Source organism: Pleurodeles waltl, chromosome 4_2 (assembly GCF_031143425.1).
Source record: "Pleurodeles waltl isolate 20211129_DDA chromosome 4_2, aPleWal1.hap1.20221129, whole genome shotgun sequence".
Lineage (NCBI taxonomy): Eukaryota > Metazoa > Chordata > Amphibia > Caudata > Salamandridae > Pleurodeles > Pleurodeles waltl.
In genome coordinates this window covers 33252098-33272947 of record NC_090443.1, presented here as the reverse complement: position 1 = coordinate 33272947, position 20850 = coordinate 33252098, and the positions used below count along the sequence as shown (strand labels likewise).

Sequence of the window (20850 nt, the reverse complement as noted above, 5' to 3'; positions counted from 1 at the left end):
GAACTGCACTCCTTGGAAACGTATCCACATCTGAACCAGGATATAGGTTCTGAAGCTGAAGTAGAGCAATAAAGAAAAAACATGCCTCTCCTTTGGGCATATTCAGTCATCACTGACCTGTTTTTGTGCATACATTTTGGGTGGGTTAATATATTAATCTCAAACATCTTTTGAAAAATGTATGGACACATGAACCAGAATGTTTTTTTCTAGGTGTGGTCAAAACTTACAAGTGAGGGGATAACAAAAGAGACATCCCATTTCTGCATATTTGTTTTGTTCTTAGCATTTACCTGCTTGACATGCTCGTTGTAATCATGTCTGGACCCAGTCTTAGAGGTACCAGGTTGCCAACTTTCGGACTGGGTCCAGACGTATGTAATCGTGCCATGTCAGCATACTGTTATGCAGGTTTTTTGTCTTTTGGGACATGCCACTCTCATTTTCAACTCTTTTATTCCAGTTTCTATTATTTGCAGGGTGTGTGCATTATAAAAAAAAGAATTGTTCCAACCAAAGTTGTTAACAAATATGTTACTTAGGCATACTTCAGCCACAATATGCTGTTAACCAAAGAGATAACGTGTATTGGAAGCATAATATTTTTGACTGTCTCAACAAAAAGTATCAAGACTCAATATTTATATTTTAAGACTGTACAAACATGGCAACAAGAATATATATGCACACAAAGTTCTAAAAAACACAGACTATCATTTCCCCTCATTTAATATCAGTTTGCAGCCTTTTTAAAAATCAATATGTAGGCAGTGCTTTCACCCTCAAAGACGGTGGGATTTCCTGAAATAATCTTATGCCTGTTACCTCCCTGTGTGTTTGGCCCCTTTAAGAGTTGTAGTTGTTCCTGTCAGTGGCATAGGGAAGGTGTCAATGGCCCCAACGCGTGCACGTAAAGTGAGCACCGTTGGCCCCCTTGGTAGTAACTTATAGCCATTACTGGGGTACTGAGTGATCTTCCCACGCTAAGACGGATGCTGTAGCAATAATAGTTATGTCCCGGCTTCTGCTAGTTAAACCCTTACTGCACTTGGGCTTAGCATCGAACACTGCTAATGCTCTTAAGTATATTGAATTACAAGCAACATGGCGACCGGAGCAGCAGCATAAACTGCAGCTCCGATCCCCGGCCTGTGCAAACATCCTGCAGTGGCGCCTGCACCTCTTCTTTCAGGTGTCAGGTCGCCCATTCAGCCGCCAGGGACCTGTTCTGACGACCGTGGCCGTGCGCCGGGGCTCGCGGCTGCTCCGGCTAAATCGATCGACCCGCTGGGCCACTGGACCCGTGCCCGCGGCGGCACCCCACGCACTCACCGTACGAGGCCGCCGACCGCCCTCTGAACTGGCCGCCGAGCTGAGGGTCTATGGCCGTGCCTGAGGCCGTTTCGTGGCGGATCCGGCCCCTCGGCTGGCGCCACGGGCGTGCATCCACCTCAGGCTGCATTTCGGTGTGGCGTCGCCGGGCGGGGCTGGCCCGTCACGGCGCCGCGCCTCCTCTTCAGATGCCTGCCAGAGCGGGCCTTCGTGTCCCTTAACCCCCCGAACGGGGTTCTTGAGACTGGAAACCGCACCCTGGCTCCCTCGTTTGTCGGGAGGGGGCACGCCCGACGTTTTCCTGTGCCCCGTGGCTTGGGGCTGTTATGGCCTGCCAGGAGGAGGCCTTCCAGCACAGCGCCCAGCAAAAAATCGAGCAGCAAACGCATAATCAAGCACCTGGGCCTCAATAACCACTAAGGACCCCACAGACCTGCGTCCTCGCTTAGCATTTGCCTAAGCTACACCACAGGAGCGGTGTAGCAGAAGACCTGAAGCTGACAGTCAAGCGTGCAGGAGGAAGGTGCTACAAAGTGAAGGGAGAGGTGAGCCTTTCGGCGACATTCACAGAGTCGCAGTGCGCAATTGTGTTGATCACCTCCCCCTGGTCCATTCTACTCAGAGTAGCTGCTGGCCCAACCGGACACACGCGGTACTGCCCCCACCCCTCTGGGCCCTACACATATATCTTCCCACTAACACCAGCTACCCTAAGCCGTGCAGGTGACTGCCAATGCACTAAGCCATCATCCATTATCCTGCATCGACCCTCCATCGCTCTGTTTGAATTCCAAGCCTACGCTGGGCTGCGCTGAAGTGCGTTTCCTGTCTTGACTGCGTATGACACTTCTCGCTCAGCTGCTCCCTCCGTTGCCCCTGTAGGGCTATTGGACTTTGCCATTTTATGCATTGGTAGCGGTGCAACACGCTTGCTTCTGCTGCTGTCGGGAGCCGTGCGGCGTGGCAGATATACGCCCAAGCGCCACAGCACTCTCTTAAATTACCAGGATCTAAGTCGCTCGCCCCTCTATCACGAACCTGCACACTCGACCCGGAGGCAGTGGAGCGGTCTTCCAAACCTTGCGCACCACTTTACTGACACTAGTATATCACTCCTGGCCTTCAATAGTTATTTACAGCTCTGCGGAACTGAGACTTCACTACGCCTCATCTGGCCCCTCCGCTCGCTCGCCCGCATTACCTTTACCTGATCCCACCTCGTTGACGACCAGCTAGAACTGCACTGATCAAATGGTCAAACCAAAAACCCCACGTGCACCTTTGGGTAGAATGGACTCCGACACCCCCCCCTTCAGAGGCCCACGCCACCATGCAACTGGCCTTGCAGAAGTTGGAACTTACCTTACAATCACACACGTCACAATTCGAAAAGATATTGCAGGCCATCCTAGACACCAAATCCACCCTAGAAGCCAAAATTGGCTCGGTGGCAGAAGACCTCAACATACTCCGCACTGACCAACACGCACTGGCTGAGAGGGTGGCCGAACTAGAAAAAGACGCTGCTACCCTCCCCCGGACTGTGAATGATCTCAAAACACAATTGTCCCAATTAACGAAAGAGGTGGACTCTTTAAAACGTAGAGCCGAAGATGCCATCGGGCAGGTCCCGACGCAACAACATTCGCTTGGTGGGGTTTCCTGAGCGTGTCGAAGGCCCCAGCACAGAATTATTCATAGAACAATAGCTCACGGATACAATTCTTAAAGACAATATCCCGAAGTTCTTCTCTGTCGAACGTGCCCACAGGGTCCCCGGCAGACCCCCTCCACCTGGCGCACTGCCTCGCCCGCTGATAGCAAGACTCCTCAACTACTGTGATAGAGACCTCATCCTGCAATTATTTCGCAAATCTGGCCCGGTACGCTTCGAAAACGCTGCGATCACAGCTTACCCAGACTTCACGGCAGAGGTTCAGAAGAAGCGCAGCTCTTTCTACCGTGTTAAAGAATGCCTTCGCAAACATAACATCAAATACGCGCTGATGTTCCCAGCCAGACTTCGGGTACAAGATGACACTCGCGTACATTTCTTCACTACGCCGGAAGATACCTGGACCTTGCTGCATGCCCAGGGCCTTGCCGACCAGATTGATATAGACACTCCCGGTGAAAATTGGTCCTCTCCCAAGTCAAGGAGCAGGCAATGCAAAAAACAAGGCGGTAGGCCATCACCTGAACAGTCACGTACTGAGCGTTCCCTTCTCCTGCAGGCCACGTCTAGATTTGTTAACATATCGCCGACAGTCTTGTCCACTCAAACTGACAGGGAACCAGATCACGACGTAAACTCTGACTCGGCAGAATCTACAAGGGGTCCCACCCTCACCCCGCGCACGGCAGACGATATTTGCTAAACCAATTATGCACTACTCACTTCTGCTCCTTATATACAATAATATGACTCCTCTCCTCCGGCTGCCCGGAAAAGGCTTGACGGCTCCGCGGATCTTTGCCGCAGCGCGCTGCTCGCCGGCGGTCTTGGGCAGCGCTCTTTGCACCCTTGGCAACCTGGGGCAGGGTAACTCCATAACTTTGACTCAATGTTTTCCGGCACCCCCCTGCTCCATATGGACCGTCCTTTCAACCCGGCAAATGCTGGAACTTTTCTCGTTGTTTCATCATTTCTCTTATTGTTATATATTGTTTTTGAGTGCTTTTTCTTTGGTTGTAGGTTTTGTCACACGCTAATTAATCGCAAACATAGCAACAGAGGCACATGTCATGTTCACCTTATTAGTAGGTTCACATTTCACACCACTAAGGATACTAACTGGCTAGCCATTGAGGGTAACCGACATAACAGTTCCACATTGGGGGCGATGGACACATACTTATCCGGATTTATCATACCTAAAATCATCAACTGGCCTCCCAAACTCAGCAAGGTATCTTGAAATAGAAGATACTCACATGGAATATTAAAGGTATGGCAACACCGAGTAAGCGGCAACGGATTCATACATTTCTTAAAAGACATCAGGTACACATAGCTCTACTACAAGAGACACACCTCTCTAAATCCACTCTGGAAAGCACACGTACAAAATGGAAAGGACAATTGCACGGCACCACTTCCTCGTCCTTCGCTCGCGGGGTGGCGATCTGGATTGCTCCTGGGGTCCTGTTTACTATATCGCGCGCACACAATGCGACCCCAACGGTAGACATGTGATTCTAGAAGGCGTCCTTGACGGGTCCCCCTTAGCGCTCGTAGCGTTATACTCCCCAAATTCAAATCAACGTGATTTCCTAGGTACGCTCTCCACTGGCAATCTTAGTGACCCCTCGCTAGAGTGTATATGGGGAGGCGACTTCAACAGCGTCCTAGATACCCAAATAGACCGCTCATTCCCCCCACTCGCCTCGGCTCCATCCAACCGCGCCTCGCAGGCTCTAGCAAGTTGGGCCTCCAATAACGGTTTGAGTGACATCTGGAGGGTGGGCCACCCCACCCACCGCGAATACTCTTACTACTCCTCCGTACATAAACTACACACCAGAATAGACGTGGTTTTTGTATCCGCAGCCGTAATTCAAAAAGTATGTGCAACCGAATACCTAGCACGCACCATATCAGACCATAACCCGCTCTGCGTAATAATGACCTGGGACTACACGCACACTCGCATACCAACATGGCGACTGCAGACAGAAGCTCTCTCAGACCCCCCCCTTCCACGCAGAAATGTCCAAGCGACTGGCTGATTATTTCTCACTGAATAAAAATACAACCTCATCTCGCGCTACAGAGTGGGATGCCCATAAGGCGGTGATACGTGGACACTGTCTCGCGGCCACAGTTGGGGTTAGAAGGACACTCATCAAAGAACTACAAAGACTGGAGGTTAAACTCCGCAAACCGGAGGTTGAGGTCTCCAGCAACGAGTCCACACTAGCTGCTCTGCACTTGCTAAGAGCTGCCCACAAAGAAGCAGACACAAGACTATGTAGGCACGACTACAGACACTACATGACAAGACAACACGCCGAGGGTGATAGATCAGGCAGGCTGTTGGCGTGGCTGGTCCGCCAACCCTCACAATCATCACCCATTGGTGCGTTACGCTTGAACTCCGACATCATTATTAACACCCAAGCAGGAATTAACAAAGCCTTCTCCACATATTACCGCACCTTATATACGCCCCCTTCCCCCCACCGGAGCAGCAATTAGCTGACATACTTTCTCTTGTCTCCCAAACTCACATATCACGGACAATGCCGCCACTTTAGACGGTCCCATTACTATAGAGGAACTGCGTTCAGCTCTGGCACAAATGGCACGTAGCAAAACACCTGGCTCAGATGGCCTACCGGTAGAGTATTATAACTCCCATGCCACCCACCTCCTACAGCCACTCATAGAGGTATTTAATGAAGCGCGCAGTGTACTACAACTGCCAGACACCATGCGCGAAGCGCTAATAGTCGTCCTCCCGAAGGCGGGCCGTGATCCTCTCGACGTGAAATCATACAGACCGTTCTCTCTCCTTAACACAGACTGCAAACTATTAGGGAAAATACTGGCAAACAGACTGCTCCCTTACTTATCAAGCTTAATACACCCTGATCAGTCTGGCTTTATTCCAGGGAGAAGCACCTTTTTAAATATTAGAAGACTACTTCATATAATGCACAGTAACACAGAAATAGAAGCAGTGGCACTCTCCCTAGATATCAAGAAAGCGTTTGATACGCTGAGCTGGGATTACCTGGATTTGGTCCAGGTTTCATCAGTTGGATTAAAACACTCTACTCCAAACCCACAGCCAGAGTTAAAAATGGACGCGCTACCTCTGAAGCATTCCCCATAGGCAGAGGCACTAGACAAGGTTGCCCATTATCCCCTTTATTATTTGCCATAGCCATGGAACCATTAGCAATTAAGCTACGTAGCTACGCACACATACGGGGCATCACTGAGTCTAATATACACCATATTATATCCTTATACGCAGATGACGCCCTGATATACCTACGTAATCACACCATCTCCATGAAAGAGGTGTTGTCAGTGCTTGACACCTTCGCTCTCGCCTCCAGACTGTGGGTCAACTGGTCCAAGTCAAGTATTTTCCCTCTTGCCCCCATACCAACCGATCTTCACATGGTACTACCGCAATATCAATTGCCATGGTCACACACTACCTTTAAATATCTGGGGATACAAATTTATCACTCCATTGCCGATTTGAAAGAGGGCAACATTGATAGGGCACTCAGTTCTACCCGCAGCTCATTCGTTTTGGAGCTCGCTTCCTTTATCCCCTATGGGCCGGGTAGCAATAGCCAAAATGCTCATCCTCCCCAGGTTCTTATATTATTTCACTGCCCTTCCATTATGCTTGCCACGCTCCTTTTTCAGTAAACTGCACTCATTTTTAACTGACCTGCTCTGGGGCAAAGACAGACGCAGAGTAGCGTCAGCTATAACACAATATCCGCAAGAAGCGGGCGGTTTGGGCATGCCTAACTTCGAAAGATACTATGCTGCTGCCCAGCTATTATGGCTCTCCACATGGCTCAGTGAAACTTCCCCTCCCGAACGCATAATGCTGCAAGCATACACAGCTCCGCAAATTATACTGTCCTCACTTTTATCCGGTCCTAATCGCCTAACCTCAAAACCCATATTGTTGGAGGTAGCTCGTTTCTGCTGGCGCAGATACGTTCAAAGCAAGGCACCCATACTTCCTTACTCCCCTCTGTTACCATTGTTTCAGCTGCCAGGCACCCAAATACTCTCAACACACCATGATACACGGGACATAAGCACATTGAACGTAGGTGATTACTACTCTAACTCCACAATACGCACCTTTGCGGAACTAGTGGCCGCTGGGGTTATGCACACTGGTGACTTCTTGACGTATAGCGCCATTAAAAGGTTACTCAATAACCTCTGGGGCTCTGGTAACAACGAACCACCCGAACCCCAATTACTTACCACTATCCTTACCATAGGTAGCACAAAAGGCCTCATAACTAAATTATATAAAGAACTGCTAGCTGAGGTCTGCTCTGCCCTGCCGCTTGCTAAAGCACGTTGGGATTCCATCCTCCCTTCTCCTTTATCACAAGAAACTTGGATTGCGGCTCTCACAACGATCATGTCAATATCTTGCAATCCTCGCTTGTGGTACATCCAATTCAATTACATCCACCACTCATACCTATCCCCGGCCCGTATCCAAGGAAAATACCAGAACACAAACCTGTCATGCCCCAGATGCGCTAATCTGGCAGCGGACTTTTACCACATGGTCTGGAGCTGCCACTCAAACGCGGCTTGGCATCGCGTGACGGATGCCACAGCAGACATCTCATCCCATACTTTGATGCCCACTCCAGACTCCTGCTTACTTGGCATACGTCACCGCACCAAAAGCGACAAACACATACACAGATTCATTGATCTTGCATTTGTTGTCTTCAAGCGTCTAATAGCTACGCACTGGAAGGCCCCACACGTCCCATCCCACTCCGCTTGGCTCCGTGACTTACATAGCCGTGCACAAGCCGAAGCTCAGACACTACGCTCATTACAACACAAAGGCCTACTGCGGGATGGCCCTGAAGTCTGGGACACTTTTGTGGTAGCGATGGAAGCTAGGGATGACACATACCCACCCTAAACTAGTAATTGTGCATGTATTATTTTTCTTGCTCAATATTTATATCACATTACTCTCAGTTGTCCCACCTGCACTCACCCTTTGCATTAACTTCCTCATTCCCCCTCCCCCCAATACAACAACGTAACACTTTAGTGTGCTTCCCCTACAATTATGCTCTTACGCAATCCACACCTAGTCTTGCTTATTACCAGCCTGGGTCTGAGCCCCTTCCTGTCATACAACTCATATCTTAATTATGCCTCCCCGTCCCTTATACACAATAGATGTATCCTTCTTCTCCCCCCCATGCCCTCTAAGTGTCGTAGCCAACAACAGGAGTGATATTAGCGGTGTTTAGCTGTGACTTTATTTTTTACATAGTTTCAAGTTGCATCTTTCGCACTCCATTGCGCAATTGCGCTGTACCAGTTCATAATTGTGTGCAAACAGATCGCAAAACCATTAATAGTAAACTGTACTGTTGTGTGTGCATAAAGTTTAATAAACAGATTTAAAAAAAAAAAAAAGTATACTGACTTACAAAGTGATGGAATGCTTGCGAGTTAAACCTTTCAGTGGGCTAGTGCCTGTGCACCAAACCCATCATTCAGTGTATGTGTTCAACCTCCAATAGTTAGGTAATGCACGTGATAGAGGTGGTTTAATTCACGTGCCATGGGCCTAGCGTAACCTTGTAAAATGGGCCCCTTCACCCCAGAAATCCTATGAATGACAGCTAAAATTGGGGGTAGTTGGCCCCTAAGATGTCTGGGCCCCAGTGACACTGAACCTGCTGCACAAACGATGGCTGCAGCCCTGCTTAGTGAGCTTTTGCCTGTGTGTTAAGTCTGTCAGTAAGCTATTGTCTGTGGTATGTTGCCTACTTACTCCTCTTGTTCCTTCTCCTCCAGGGTCCGCCTCTTCTCCATCAGGTCTCCGTAGAAGTGGGACTGCTCACGCTTCTGCTGCTTCAGGTCAATGCCTGCAATGAAACCACGTCCCAGAAGCTGCACATGATGTCGCTCCTTATACCTGAGAGAAGGGAGACCACTTAAGTTAGTCGCATGGTCAGCAGAAGTATCACTAGTTACCACAATGTATCCAAGTTGCACAGTAAGAAACACTTTCAGGCAACGATACTCTCAGTCAGAGCAAAAACACTCAAAGGCAAACCAGTCACTCAGGGCAATTCCAGAGAAAGGGAATTCGCTGAATAAAGACTGTTACAGCAACATCATAGACCGAGAGAAAGGTCACCAACCAGAACATGCTAGGAACACCCTGGAGTGGGACCTCAACCAAGCAAGACAGACACAGAAACCATTTCAGACTGTTCACTCAATCAGGATACACAAGGAGAGTTTAAGCGGAGCTCAACCGCTCAAAAAAAAAGAAGCAACCTCGGCACAGCGCACTCAGTAGAGGCCTGTTTCTCCAGCTAAAGGATTACACTTGCTCTTGAGTAATGTTTAAAACCCAACACAACCTTTCTTTTTTACTAGTCCGCTTAGTGATGCAGAGAAGTTGTACAAAGTGTGAACATGGCACCCTCTGGAGGGACAGTGCTCTGTCAGATCTAGGTTCAGTAATAGATGCTTGTGGACGAAGGGGTGTCTATCACATTTAGGAAGAACTCTTCCTAGGGCTAGTGTAGAACTGAAACATCACAATCAAAAGCACTGAGAGGAAGACTAAGCAAGCAAGAGCATCTTATAAACAAATTAAAAGGTGCAAGTGATTGCAAAGTGGTTGCCTCAGGTGTCAGACCGCCACATAACATTGTGGTAGCAGATTTGTCTATATATATGGCCGAGGACGAAAAAATCAACTGCAGGAGCGCTTCTGCACTATTACAGCATCACGCCCTGTGGCAACATCAGAAGTAGCATGCCCAGATCTTGTAGCAGGATGGCCCCTCTTAAAAGACAGTACTTCCTTTGCTTCATGGTACCAAATATGGTTGCCCCAAGTCCCTCTTCATTTACTGGTAACACTGAAGTATTGTCATTTTTTTGGTTGAATGACAGCCTACTTAAAGTATGTTTCTTTTAGAACTGCACTGCCTGGAGTTATGGCCCAGCACTGAGATTTTACCTGCATCATTCATTTATCAACAATGTTTGAATGAGTTGAACAAAAGGCCTGGGAAGAGCCCGAAGGAGAGGCTCAGAATCTGACAAAAAAATGTCATGGTAAATGTTAATCATTCAAGTGTTTAATGTGCATAGGCATACTGACATGTCTAAATGAGCTCCAAGAAAACCACGAAGGAAAGCAATGAATGGGACAACAGCCCCCAGCTTAACTATCCAGACACAAACTGACACAAACAAATTCAGAGTGACAAATTTAAACTCTCATTACTCAAGTAAGGCATCCCTCATCTTCCCAGGCTAACCTTCTGGCCATAACCTCTGGACAGCTGTTCAGTTGTTGACACTATCCCACATTAATGGGGGAAATGCAGTGCTGATTTTCCTTTCCATATGTGCTCTCCTTCCACTAACAGCTGCACTGCACTCAGCCGCTAGACGTATTATTGGATTTAGAGAGCATGCCTAGATCACAACCTGAAATCAGATCGTAGCAACGATGTCCAGTGAGGCACACTTGCAGTTTAATCTGGCTTGCCATACACACTACAGAAGTGGTTCCCAACCCGGGGTCCGCGAAGCCTCCTGAGGGGGTCCGCGACTGATTAGAAAATTATAAAATATTAACAGATTAATAAAGTGTATATAAATAAAGCGGCTAAATGTACAATTGGCGCTGCAAAACATACTGTAAATGTCAAGGAATTTGAAATTGGAGGCTAAAAATTAAATTAATATCCTCAGATTGATTCGTGGGAGCAGTGCAGGTGCATCAAACAGAATATAGTATGGACAACGTGTGGCTTCATTTGAATTTAGAAAAGCTCCTACCTTCCTAATAAAATTGCACTATTTATTTATATTTGTTTGCAAATTATATGAAATGTGTTATTTGTGTATGTGTTCGATCAATGCTTGTTTCTGTATTTTTTGTGTATTGTTTTGCGTTTCATATCAATGATGCCGGGGTCCCCGGCTTCCAGTATTGACTCAGTGGGGGGGGGGGGGGGGGGGGTTCCCAGATTCCAATAATGATTCAGTGGGGGCTACGAGTTCCAGTAATGATAAAGTGGGAGTTCACAGAAGTCAAAAGGTTGGGAACAACTGTACTACAGCAACCCACCTTTTCTGGTCTCCCAAACTGGAGATTTCTGGGGGTGGTCTCTGAAAGCTGCACAGTATCTCAATTACTCATCTTAACCACAAAGCACACACTTCCAATCAGCATTTCTCTATTAATGGCCTCATAAGTCGATTCTCTCTTACTAAAACTAAGGAATGTCTTTCTAGCTTTTAGAAAATATTTGAAGACTTTTTGTTGGAGCAATTTATGCCTTAATGTTATGTAATTTTACTGTAATTACAGCAAGATTTCTGGTGTACAAAAATAAAAAATATATATAATTTTTTCTTAAAAAATGACTAGAAACTTCAAGCTGACTTCCTGCAATTTTGGGTGTTAAGGTTCATCCTACAATTAAAACTCTAAAAGCGCAAGTAGCATCTGACAAAAAGCTGAACAAGGGGATAGAGAGATTATAACAAGGAAGTCTGAAGAATCTTAACAAGTTGTTCTGCTTGCAAATAAAACACCAAACAAAATCAAATTCAAAAAGACACATTGTCACTTCACCAGCTTTAGCATTTTCATGAATCCAAAAGAAATTCTAAAATGGTACAAAGTGCAAGGTCTCTCCATAGAACAACAAGGGCTTATGTTTGATGGGTTACAATTATTTGAAAGAAAAAACGTTTAGCTCAATTGCTTAATTGTTCTTCAATCACCAGCATACCCTGTCAGAGATCAGGTATCACTCATCCACTGGGTCATCCTATGGGCCAGCACTATCACTGCTGTTCATACTGCTCTTGCAAGGCTTTCTCTTCTTCCTACAGATACCACTGAAATGAACTTAAGGGTCCGATGAACAAAACCTTTTTCTTTGTTGTGACCGGAATATCAGTCAAAAACCACCGAAATATTAGTGACTCCCATGGTGGGGTGGTAATTTATTAGCAAAGGAAAGTGGTGCCCTTTGGATCCCTTCCCCTTTCCAAAATGCAGTACAACTTTCCAGGAGAATAACCGCCTACTCATCAAAACTTAGGGGATTTTTTTTGTTTTTTTTTGTGTGTGTGTTCAAGCAGCCCCTTTCCACTGAGGAAATCTCACAGCTTTAAGGAAGGAAGATTTTAAGATTCTACATTTTGCAAATCAACCTATTAATACTTAACTCTCCTGGCCCCAGTGCATGTGCTCCGACCCCCAAAAGTATGTGTACAAATCGCTAATACCTGATCAACTTGGGTAACTTACTCGTAAGTCCCTAGTATATGGTACAATAGGTACCCAGGGTCACTAGTGGACTGTATCACTTAATTGCCCTCCCCCACCGACCACTACAGTGATAAAGGTGGGAACGTTACTCTAGGACTGCCACTTCACCCTAGTCAGGCAGTGTTAAAACTGACAACTGGACATGGCAAAATAAACCCTTTTTCCTGGTCAAAGCTGTCATTTTTCATATTAATAACTCACCCCTAGGGCAGGCCTTTGTAGCCCACCAGGCAGGGATCATATTAAGAAAAAAAAAAAGAAAAAAAGAAAGAAAAAAAAACAGAAAGGCATGTTCCTTTGGTGTTGAACATACCCAGGCAGTAAAAATACAAAACTGCAGATTTCACTATAGCAATGTTGGTGGTCCCATTCGGATAACATGGAGTTTTGGTGTCCGCATCGCACCGAGTTCTAACTTCCATTTGGGACCACAAACTATATTATTCTAAGGTGTCAAATTAATCATTACATTAAACCCAACTCATTGGTGAGATTGCATTTAAGGTAACGTTTAACAGAAAGGTGACTTTAGAAAGTTACCATTTTGTTACCCAGACCTCTGGTAGCCTTTCCTGTCTATCTGCTGTAGTTCTCCCCTGAGAAGCGCACCCAGGAGCATGGAACAAAAAGTTGTGGTGGAAGTAGGTATAACCTCCTCCAGCAGTGTGGCTACCGGGGTGTGGCCACCGGGGTGTGGCCACAGATGTCCCACCTTCTAAGAGGCTACCATTTCAGTAAAGCAAATGCTGACCACACCTTAGCCTGCCCACTCCTTTGTGTGAGCAGAGAAGCTGGCATCCCCTCTGGAGAGGGAAAACCCGTTTTAGAACCGGATTTCCAGGAAACAGGGCTCATTATGCTGAGTACAACTCAGGGGTGTGCCCAGGGCTCACATGGGCAGAAGACTTGCGCCATCTTCGACTTGGGTACAGAGTGTGATACTGTGATTGCTTGGTGGCCAAAGTGAGAAGGGTTGCATTGTGGGAACTATTGCTCAGTTGGCTAGTGAGCCCCCCTGCCCTCAAATTGTGAAGATGGCATAAAACTGAACACAGACAGTTCTCCGATCACAACTGGACTGATGAGAAGAAATAAGAAGGATTGCCCTGTTGTTCCCTGGACCCCGCAAAGAGAGGGTGCACCAAAGACTGCATTACACCTGCAGCAACCGAGGGACCCCAAAAGGAGGACTAGGTCTGCTCTGCCTTCTCCTAGACAAGAAGACTCCAAGAGCAAGATGGCTAGCCTTGTGTTAAGCTTGAGGACCACCAACAGCTAAGGAAACATGCACCCCTCAAGGGCCCAACTGCCTAGGAACGCCTGACAGACACTGGACATCGAAGTGCCTGCTGGGAGACTGAGTCCTGACTTTCCAGAGGTTGCCACAAGTCAGTGGGACCTGTAGCCGAAGTAGTCCCTTGTACCCAGAAAGAAAGGATTTGCTTAACTCTAAGCAACTGGCAATATTGCTGTAACCAGGAGACCAGTTGACCAGTGGCAACTGGACTTCACTGCTGCATTGTGGGAGATAAGAGTTCTGAGGCCGGAGACAACCCCTGACATCTGTGAATATCACGGTCGCCCCAGGAATACTCACCAAATCTCTTCAGGATCTTGTATCCCCAGTATCAGGACCACTTGTTTGCTGCACCGCAGTGGACCCTCAGACTGCTGTACCCAACAAGGATCTGTCTTCCTGGTCCCAGTGGTCCCTTGGACAGGCTCCCAACCCGCTGTGGCAATTCCAATGGAAGAAAAGTATCCAATCTAGTCAGTTGGCTAAAATGTTTATAACAATTTATTTCATATCCTATTTAGGTGTCTCTTCCAAGATAAAATAATTAAAAAAATGTATTGGTGTCTGATTCTTATTACATTGTGTTTATTAGTTATTGACTGTTTTGGTACTTCTAAATGCTTTACAATTGTTCCTTTGATTAGGCCCGACCTCTCTGTGCCACAGCTACCCAGGACTAAGGTAAGGGTTTAATTAAAGAAATGTAACTGGGCCTACTATAAATATTGTGACATTATTACATGGTGAGGTCTCACAATCACACCACATAATAATGCACTTTCCTACAGTTAGGTTTTCCATACAAGAGTCAAAGGAATGGTTAATTATTTGAGACTGTACTTCTGGCCCATAAATATTCATTTAGTTTCAAACACATTTTAAAACAAGTATTGGGGTTGCGTCAGCCTAAGAGTACAAGTAGACTTAAGAATAAATCACAGAATGGAGCATTAGGGATTTGTAAATGGGCATGACAGTGAATTTCTGCATAGGAGAGATGGTCCACCACTGAGCTCTTTAAGAGTTTTCACCCAGCATGACTGTCTGCAAACCAGAAGACTGTCTTCTGACAGGAAAACAGATAGGGGTTCGTAAACAAGCATGTGGCATAGGAGAAGGCCATAAAGAAGGATCCCTTGCATAGGGACTCACACAGACAAGCATCTGCCCTGACTGAGAAAAACACACGTCTGTGAATTAGAGTTGGGACTCACAAACAGGGAAATCTCTGCCTTCACAGAGGTACTTACAGCCAGGTTTCTGCCATGGCCAGAGCTTAAGTTTTAAACAATAGGTGTCAAGACAAGATGTTGCGTAGAGGCCCATGGCCAGGGTGGTGAATACTAAGGCTGCGTAGTCTTGATTCCACCTCAAGCCTCTTTAACCCACCACCAGACATCACCTGCCCCATTTATCTCTCTTCTTCAGATTCTTTTTCATCCCAGCGTTATCCCTTCATCACTGTTTTTCAGTATGTTTTCTTTCTCTTTCGCCCTTTTGTGTTCTTCTTTCTCTTGATATAGGTGAAAATTGGATGAGGAAATAGGAATGCCAGTCCCCAAAAATGATTGCCAGTGGGACCCACCTGCAACGTCCAGCTCAAATTAAAACACTGGCCACGTCTTAGGTGCTCAGAATATTTAGAATGTACTCACAGTGGATTGTAGTCAATGGAGGTGTCTTCAGAGGCATCCCATTCAAACACAAACTTTCTGTCATTCAAGTGTCGTGTTCGCCGACGTTTCTTGACTCCACCCAAGTATCTTTCCTACAAGGAGAAAAAAGGGGATCTTACCACCAAAGCTCAGAGAAGATCCAGGAAGGAAAGGGGGTACAGTATAAGATATATCAGGAGTATGAGAGCATTAAGAACAAAAGCTGGCTTTTGGCTCCAAGTTCTATGGTGAGGTTCTCAAAGAGAGGTAGGTTTGTAGAATAGAAAACCAAAATAGCCTGGTATATTCCTGCCTCTGTTTTCCCATAGATCCAAGAAACACACACTGTCAAAGCCAAAGGGTCAGACATTTTGTTGCATATGCAAAGAAAAACCGTCTGCTTTGTCCAAGAGGAGGATACTAACACTTGTTGGATTTCTCAGTAGGGGGAACAAATTCAATGGCTATGGATATTCAACATCCCACAATTTCCTCAAATGCAGGTATAATTCACATGGGCAACGTGTGAAAAGATATAAGTACTTGTTAGCAAGATTGCTGAAGCTTTAATTAGATGAGGTAAGCACTGACCTGTTATGCACGTATTCAAGCACATTACCAAGCTTCTCATACACAGAACACTCCATCATAAGTACCTGTAGTGCAAAGCATCAATCACACACAGAAGAGCTATAACACAAGCAGTAGAATAGCTGTGCCTTCCTTCATACACCACAGAAAAAGAACAGTATGTTCAGTACTACTGCAAGGGACACAAACACACAGACACACCCACCGGAAAAACAGCATAGCCTTAACTCAAACCCCCCAAAAATATACAGCACATATGGCAGCAGTGCAAGCTTAACCTCACTCTGCATTTAGAGTTATAGCGTGACCAGTACCAGTGAAGACATACCTCACTGATGAAACAATGTGTAACATAGGTAGCAGCAGTGCAAGTTACAATCAAATACATAAAGATAAAAGATGACCTGGAGAAAAACACTTTCATTATGCTAAAAAAAGGTGCAGCGCAACTGCAGAGGTGAAAGCCCGCTGAAAGTTAGTGCCACAGAGGAGAGTGGAATAGAGTGTCAGAGTGGAATGGCGAAGAGTGAAGTGGTGACTGTTGTGTATTGGAATTGTATAGCGTGGAGTCGCGTAGTGTGGCATACAATGGAGTGGCACAGAGCAGAGTGGACTGAAATAGAGTGCACTGGTCTAGAGTGTTGCAGAGTATAGTGGCATTGAGTGCAGTGGCATTGAATTCAGCGACATACCATGCAGTGTCGTAATTTGCAGCAGCGTAAATTGCAGTAGTGCAGAGTGCAATGGCACAGAGTAGAGTGCAGTGGCGCATAGTGTGGTGGCATAGAACTGAGTGATGCAGAGGGCAGTGGTGGAGAGTTGCGCGGCAGAGTGCTGTGGCATAGAGTACAGAGTAATGTTTAGTGGCAGAGTGCAATGGCTTGGAGTGGTGCAGAGTACAGTAGCATAAAGTGATGCAGAGTAGAGTATAGTGCCTTAGAGTGCAGTGGCACAGAGTGGAGTAGTGCAGATTAGAGTGGCGTAGAGCTCAGTGACAGAGTGAAGTGTTACACAGTGTCTGATTGCAGTGGTGTAGAGTACAGTGATGCAGAGTAGAGTGCAGTGGTGAAGAGTGCAGTGACAAAGCAGCTGTGTAGAGTGCATTGGCGTAGAGTGGTGTAGAATACAATGGGGTGGAGCACATTGTTTCAGAGTAGAGTGAACTGTCGCAGAGTAGAGTGGTGCAGGGTAAAGTGCAGCAGCGTAGAGTGGGTTAGAGAATGTAGTGGTATAAAGTGCAGTGGTGCAGAGTAGATCAGAGTTGTGTACAGTGGATTGGCATAGAGTGGAGGTGCATAGAGTTGAGTGTTACAGATTAAAGTGCACTGGTGAACAGTGTACTGGCATGGAGTGCAGTGTTGCAGAGTGGCATGGAGTACAGTGGCGTTGTGCAGAGTAGACTGGTGTGGCATAGACTAGAATGTGTACAGTGCAGTAGTGAAGAGGGGTGAAGAGTGCACTGGCAAAGTAGAGAGGTACAGGGTAGAGTAGATGTGTATTGTGAGGTGGCACAGAGTGCAGTGGCATAGCAAGGAGTTGTGCAGAATACAGTGGAGGGGTGCGGAGTAGAGTGCAGTGGTGTGGAGCGGTGAAGAGTAGAGTAATCATAGTGTGGTAACACATTGCCATTACAAACAACACATTTTCAATTGAAATGACCATTACATTTGCACAGATATACAGTTTTACTAATAGAACTATACACTGTACAAACATAAATGTGTGGACATTGTATCACCTATTTTAATGATTCGTTTTGATCATATTCAAGTATTTGTTTCCAACACACTTCAGAGATAAACTTCAGAGATAAAAAAAAAGTGCCTCATTTGTGCATTCATAGATCTGATATTTTCTGACTTACACAGTTCATTTGAATGTTGTTGTGTGCTAGAAAAATAAAATTATTTTTCCTACCCTCAGGATCCAGCAAGATTGTCACATAAATACTCTCAGTTTAAAGTCAACGAAAGAAAAGTAAACAAACATCATTGGAAGCCAGTGCCTGACATTTGACCCCGGTCTTTGAATGCACAGCAAATCTAATGAGATAAGAACAAGATTTAAAGGCTTGCTAACAGAAAGTGAGTTTGAGGAAAAAAACTGAAAAAACGGTTTAGGCAACAGAAGGGACAAACCGAACCTGGAGAGCCTAAAGCAAATAAAGCCAGCAAATGGAAAGCCAGAAAGTGTGAGTTAGAGTTACAAACCACAAAGCCAATTGTAACCAACAAGAGGAATGCATTCTTAGGTCAACTTTCTGAACATCCTCAAGATACCTTTAGTAAACCAGACAGCTGCGCTGTCTAGTAGGCTGCAACCTAATAAAAGACTCAGCAGCTGCTCGGCATAGTTAGCCCCGAACAAGTTATAGAGATGGAATAAGCTACTTGAGTGACTGATTTTCAAAACATAAAACGGCATTGTGGTTTTGATGAACATGAGCACAGGCAAACAGACTGGAGCTCAGAGCCTGTGGGTTCTAAGGTAGCCATATATGTAACAAATATACTGCACCAGAATCAGGGTTGCCCCAGCATCAGAGAGTGATATCTCAGCTGACTGAACAGGAGTGAAAGGAGAGGCTGTCAAACTTCAGGGGAAGTTGTATGTTGCCAAATTCAAGGGATTACAGTCAGAGAAAAGGAAAGGAAGAAAGGTCTGACGGAAGTGCCAGCTTAGCTGGAATGTAAAGACTACTCCACCTGAGATGCCTATGCAGGAGCTATTGGTTTTGCCAACATGTTTTAGCCATGCTTTTCAACAGCAGCTCATTAAAGAGATTCACAAACCAAAGAAAATATGTGAATCTAAAAAACAAAATATAAGTCGGAAGACTTTCAATCCTCAGTAGTAATCACTCAAGAGCATTACCACGTTCAACAGTACAACCATTTACACCTCAGATAGTCTGCCATGTCACTTCTTTCTAGACTGACCCATGATTTGTGTACTCTTTTCAGTAGTCCCTTCCTGACTCTCCACTACCAAACTGTTTAAGGCAGGCCTTGCTTTAAAAATGTCTAAGTCAACCCACAAAACTAGACCTACACCCTTTGTGATTGAGCTAGCCCCTGAACACTTCTCATGGCCAGCTCTTTGGGGGCTGTAACACTCGCAGCAGACTAGTGTCTCTCACCATCTAACAATAAAGAGCAACCCCTTATAAGCTGAAAGGCAAGATGTGGCATGTCACATTAACAATCACCTTGCTTTTACAACTTCTCGCCAAAATAAATTATATTGGTAAGGCTTACAATCAACAAGTTTTTTTCACACACACAGGAGTCACACTCCAGCTCACTAGGTTCATGTGCACCTTTTGTTTTTCATAGATACTACTTAAAAATGATAAAAAATGAAAATCTCACTCAGAGTGAACTGCTATAAACTACTACAGAAATAGGGGCCAAATGTCATAGGACTAAATAAATAACCTTTAGATAAATGTAAAGAATTAATGATGAAAGTGTATGAATTTGGATACTCCAGAAAACATAATTATGTTACTTCATAGTAACTACACATGCTTGTGGTATTTGTGTAGTGTATACTCAGTCAAAAGATAGCAGGGCACTATGTAGGGTCAAGAGCAACCATACAGTCAACGAGTGACAGGAAAGTTAGCTGGGTTCAGGAAGCCGAAGTATATTGTTATTGCATTGTGATGCAGTGTCATGTAAAAAGGTGAATCTTCAACTCCTTCCTACACTGGAGTAGGACAGGAGTGGTCCTATATAGATACGAAAATGTTCCAGGTACTGGGAGCATGGATAAAACTACAAGAAGAAGCTTAGAGAGAACTGTTGCTGGTCTACTCTAATGTGAGAAGTTACATAATTTCAAAGATGACTTGCATTGATCTTTTACATGCAAATTTCTGCATCATCTCCTTTAAAGCAAGGCTACAATTTCCCCTTTTACTTTTCATACCCAAGTAGCTGTCAAATGCCAATTCATTTTCTTCTGCCTTCAACGACAAGTGAATTCAAAATGCTCCATTCCATGGGATGATCTTTTTAAAGTAATTGGTTACTCTTTGTTAACGCCCTGTCGTCTGCCTTCTTTGTCCAAAACAAAATGGATGGTATTCCTTTACAGCAGTGTATGATCATGACCAATGTTCCCTGTAAGGTGCGCGCGCGCGCACCTTTCCTTCCCCCATCGCGCAGGCCCTTTTGGCAAGCGCGCACGTTGTTCCACCATTCCTGTACTTTGTGGTAGTTTATATGCGTTATCACTTTCTAAGCCTAAATAAGCCTTTTAGAGCGATATACGTGCTCCCCTAAGGCAGATAATGCTTGTAGGAAGTTGGCTCTGTATGTGCTATTTCAAAGTAAGGAATAGCATGCACAGAGTCCAAGGGTTCCCCTTAGAGGTAAAATAGTGGTAAAAAGAGATAATACTAATGCTCTATTTTGTGGTAGTGTGGTCGAGCAGTAGGCTTATCCAAGGAGTAGTGTTAAGCATTTGTTGTACATACACTTAGACAATAAATGAGGTACACACACTCAGAGACAAATCCAGCCAATAGGTTTTGTATAGAAAAATATATTTTCTTAGTTTATTTTAAGAACCACAGGTTCAAATTTAACATGTAATATCTTGTTTGAAAGGTATTGCAGGTAAGTACATTAGGAACTTTGAATCATTTCAATTGCATGTATACTTTTCAAGTTATTCACAAATAGCTATTTTAAAAGTGGACACTTAGTGCATTTTTCACAGTTCCTGGGGGAGGTAAGTTTTTGTTAGTTTTACCAGGTAAGTAAGACACTTACAGGGTTCAGTTCTTGGTCCAAGGTAGCCCACCGTTGGGGGTTCAGAGCAACCCCAAAGTTACCACACCAGCAGCTCAGGGCCGGTCAGGTGCAGAGTTCAAAGTGGTGCCCAAAACGCATAG

The 20850-nt window shown here is 45.4% G+C and overlaps 1 protein-coding gene across 1 annotated transcript in view; it reads right to left on the bottom strand.

Annotated features, from left to right (window-relative positions):
- The window catches only part of DDX23 (DEAD-box helicase 23), a 140530-nt gene that overhangs the window by 38065 nt on the left and 81615 nt on the right, over positions 1-20850 (bottom strand). The window contains exons 8-9 of the mRNA XM_069230500.1: positions 15357-15469; positions 8862-9005 (exon numbers count right to left, since the gene is read on the bottom strand). Of these exons, the coding sequence (XP_069086601.1) occupies positions 8862-9005; positions 15357-15469 (257 nt within the window). The remainder of the gene's footprint in view (positions 1-8861; positions 9006-15356; positions 15470-20850) is intronic.